The following is a 1,192-nucleotide window of genomic DNA, read 5'->3' on the forward strand; positions in this document are numbered from 1 at the left end:
TCTTGGAGATGCCCCCGCTCCGCCCGGTGCCCGTCAGTCCTTCGGAGCTGTGCGCGGCGCCCCGACGGCACTGGGGACTGGGACCAGCGGAGAGGGGCGGGCGTGGGGTGCTGGGCAGGGCGCTGCCCCTACCCGCGGCGGCAGCGGCGGCACGCCCGGCCCTGCCCGCGCCTCCCGGGCGGCGGGGCGTAGCAGGGGGAGTGCCGGCCGCCCGGGCGCGGAGCCGCCGGACACCGCCGCATAAAAGCCGCGGCCGCGCCGCGCTGCGCTTCCTCGGCTCGGTCCGGCGCGGAGCCGCTCCGACGGCCACATGACAGCCGAGAACCGGCTGCCGCCGGGCCCCCCGCCGCCGCCCCCGCCGCTGAAGGCGGACGCGGTGCCGCCGGGAGAGGAGGCGGCGGCGGCGGCGGCGGGGGCGCGGGGCGGGCGGCGGCGCCGCAAGCGTCCGGCGGAGCGGGGCAAGCCGCCGTACAGCTACATCGCCCTCATCGCCATGGCCATCGGGCAGGCGCCCGAGCGGCGACTGACGCTCGGCGGCATCTACCGCTTCATCACCGAGCGCTTCCCCTTCTACCGCGACAGCCCCCGCAAGTGGCAGAACAGCATCCGCCACAACCTCACCCTCAATGACTGCTTTGTCAAGGTGCCACGGGAGCCCGGCCGCCCCGGAAAGGGCAACTACTGGACGCTGGACCCTCACGCCCGCGACATGTTCGAGAGCGGGTCATTCCTCCGCCGCAGAAAACGCTTCAAGCGCAGCGACCTCTCCACCTACCCGGCCTTCCTCGCCGAGCGCCCCGCCGCTCCCTGCCGCCTCGTCCCGCTGCCCGCCCCGCCGCCCCCCGCCGACCTGCCCCCGGCACCCGCCGCCGCCTCCTGCGCCTTCGCCGCCACCTTCCCCGCGCAGGGCTGCGCCTCCGCCGCCCTGCCCCACGCCTACGCCCCGCTGCCCACCGCCCCCGGGCCCTATGCGCCCTCGGGCCACGGGCCGCTGTACGCGCCGTCGGGGCGCATCGTGCTGCCCGCCTCTTCGCCCGGCCCCGCTGCGCTCTACGGCCGCCGCTCCTCCCCCGCGCCCTATCCGCCGCTGCCGCAAGCCTACGGCGCCGGAGGGCAGCTGGGCGCCGCCGAGCCCGCACCACGGCACGGCACCTACCCTGGAGGCCCCGACAGGTTCGTCCAGGCGCTCTGA

The 1,192-nt window shown here is 77.4% G+C and overlaps 1 protein-coding gene across 1 annotated transcript; it reads left to right on the forward strand.

Moving 5' to 3' along the window:
* Window positions 1-310: 310 nt before the first annotated feature.
* On the forward strand, window positions 311-1,192 carry FOXE1 (forkhead box E1; the record flags this gene model as incomplete). The annotated part of the gene is made up of 1 exon (XM_082302277.1): window positions 311-1,192. One exon carries the CDS (start codon window positions 311-313, stop codon window positions 1,190-1,192), a length of 882 nt encoding a protein of 293 aa, XP_082158403.1.

Source organism: Coloeus monedula, assembly GCF_965178545.1.
Source record: "Coloeus monedula genome assembly, chromosome: Z".
Taxonomy (NCBI): Eukaryota; Metazoa; Chordata; class Aves; order Passeriformes; family Corvidae; genus Coloeus; species Coloeus monedula.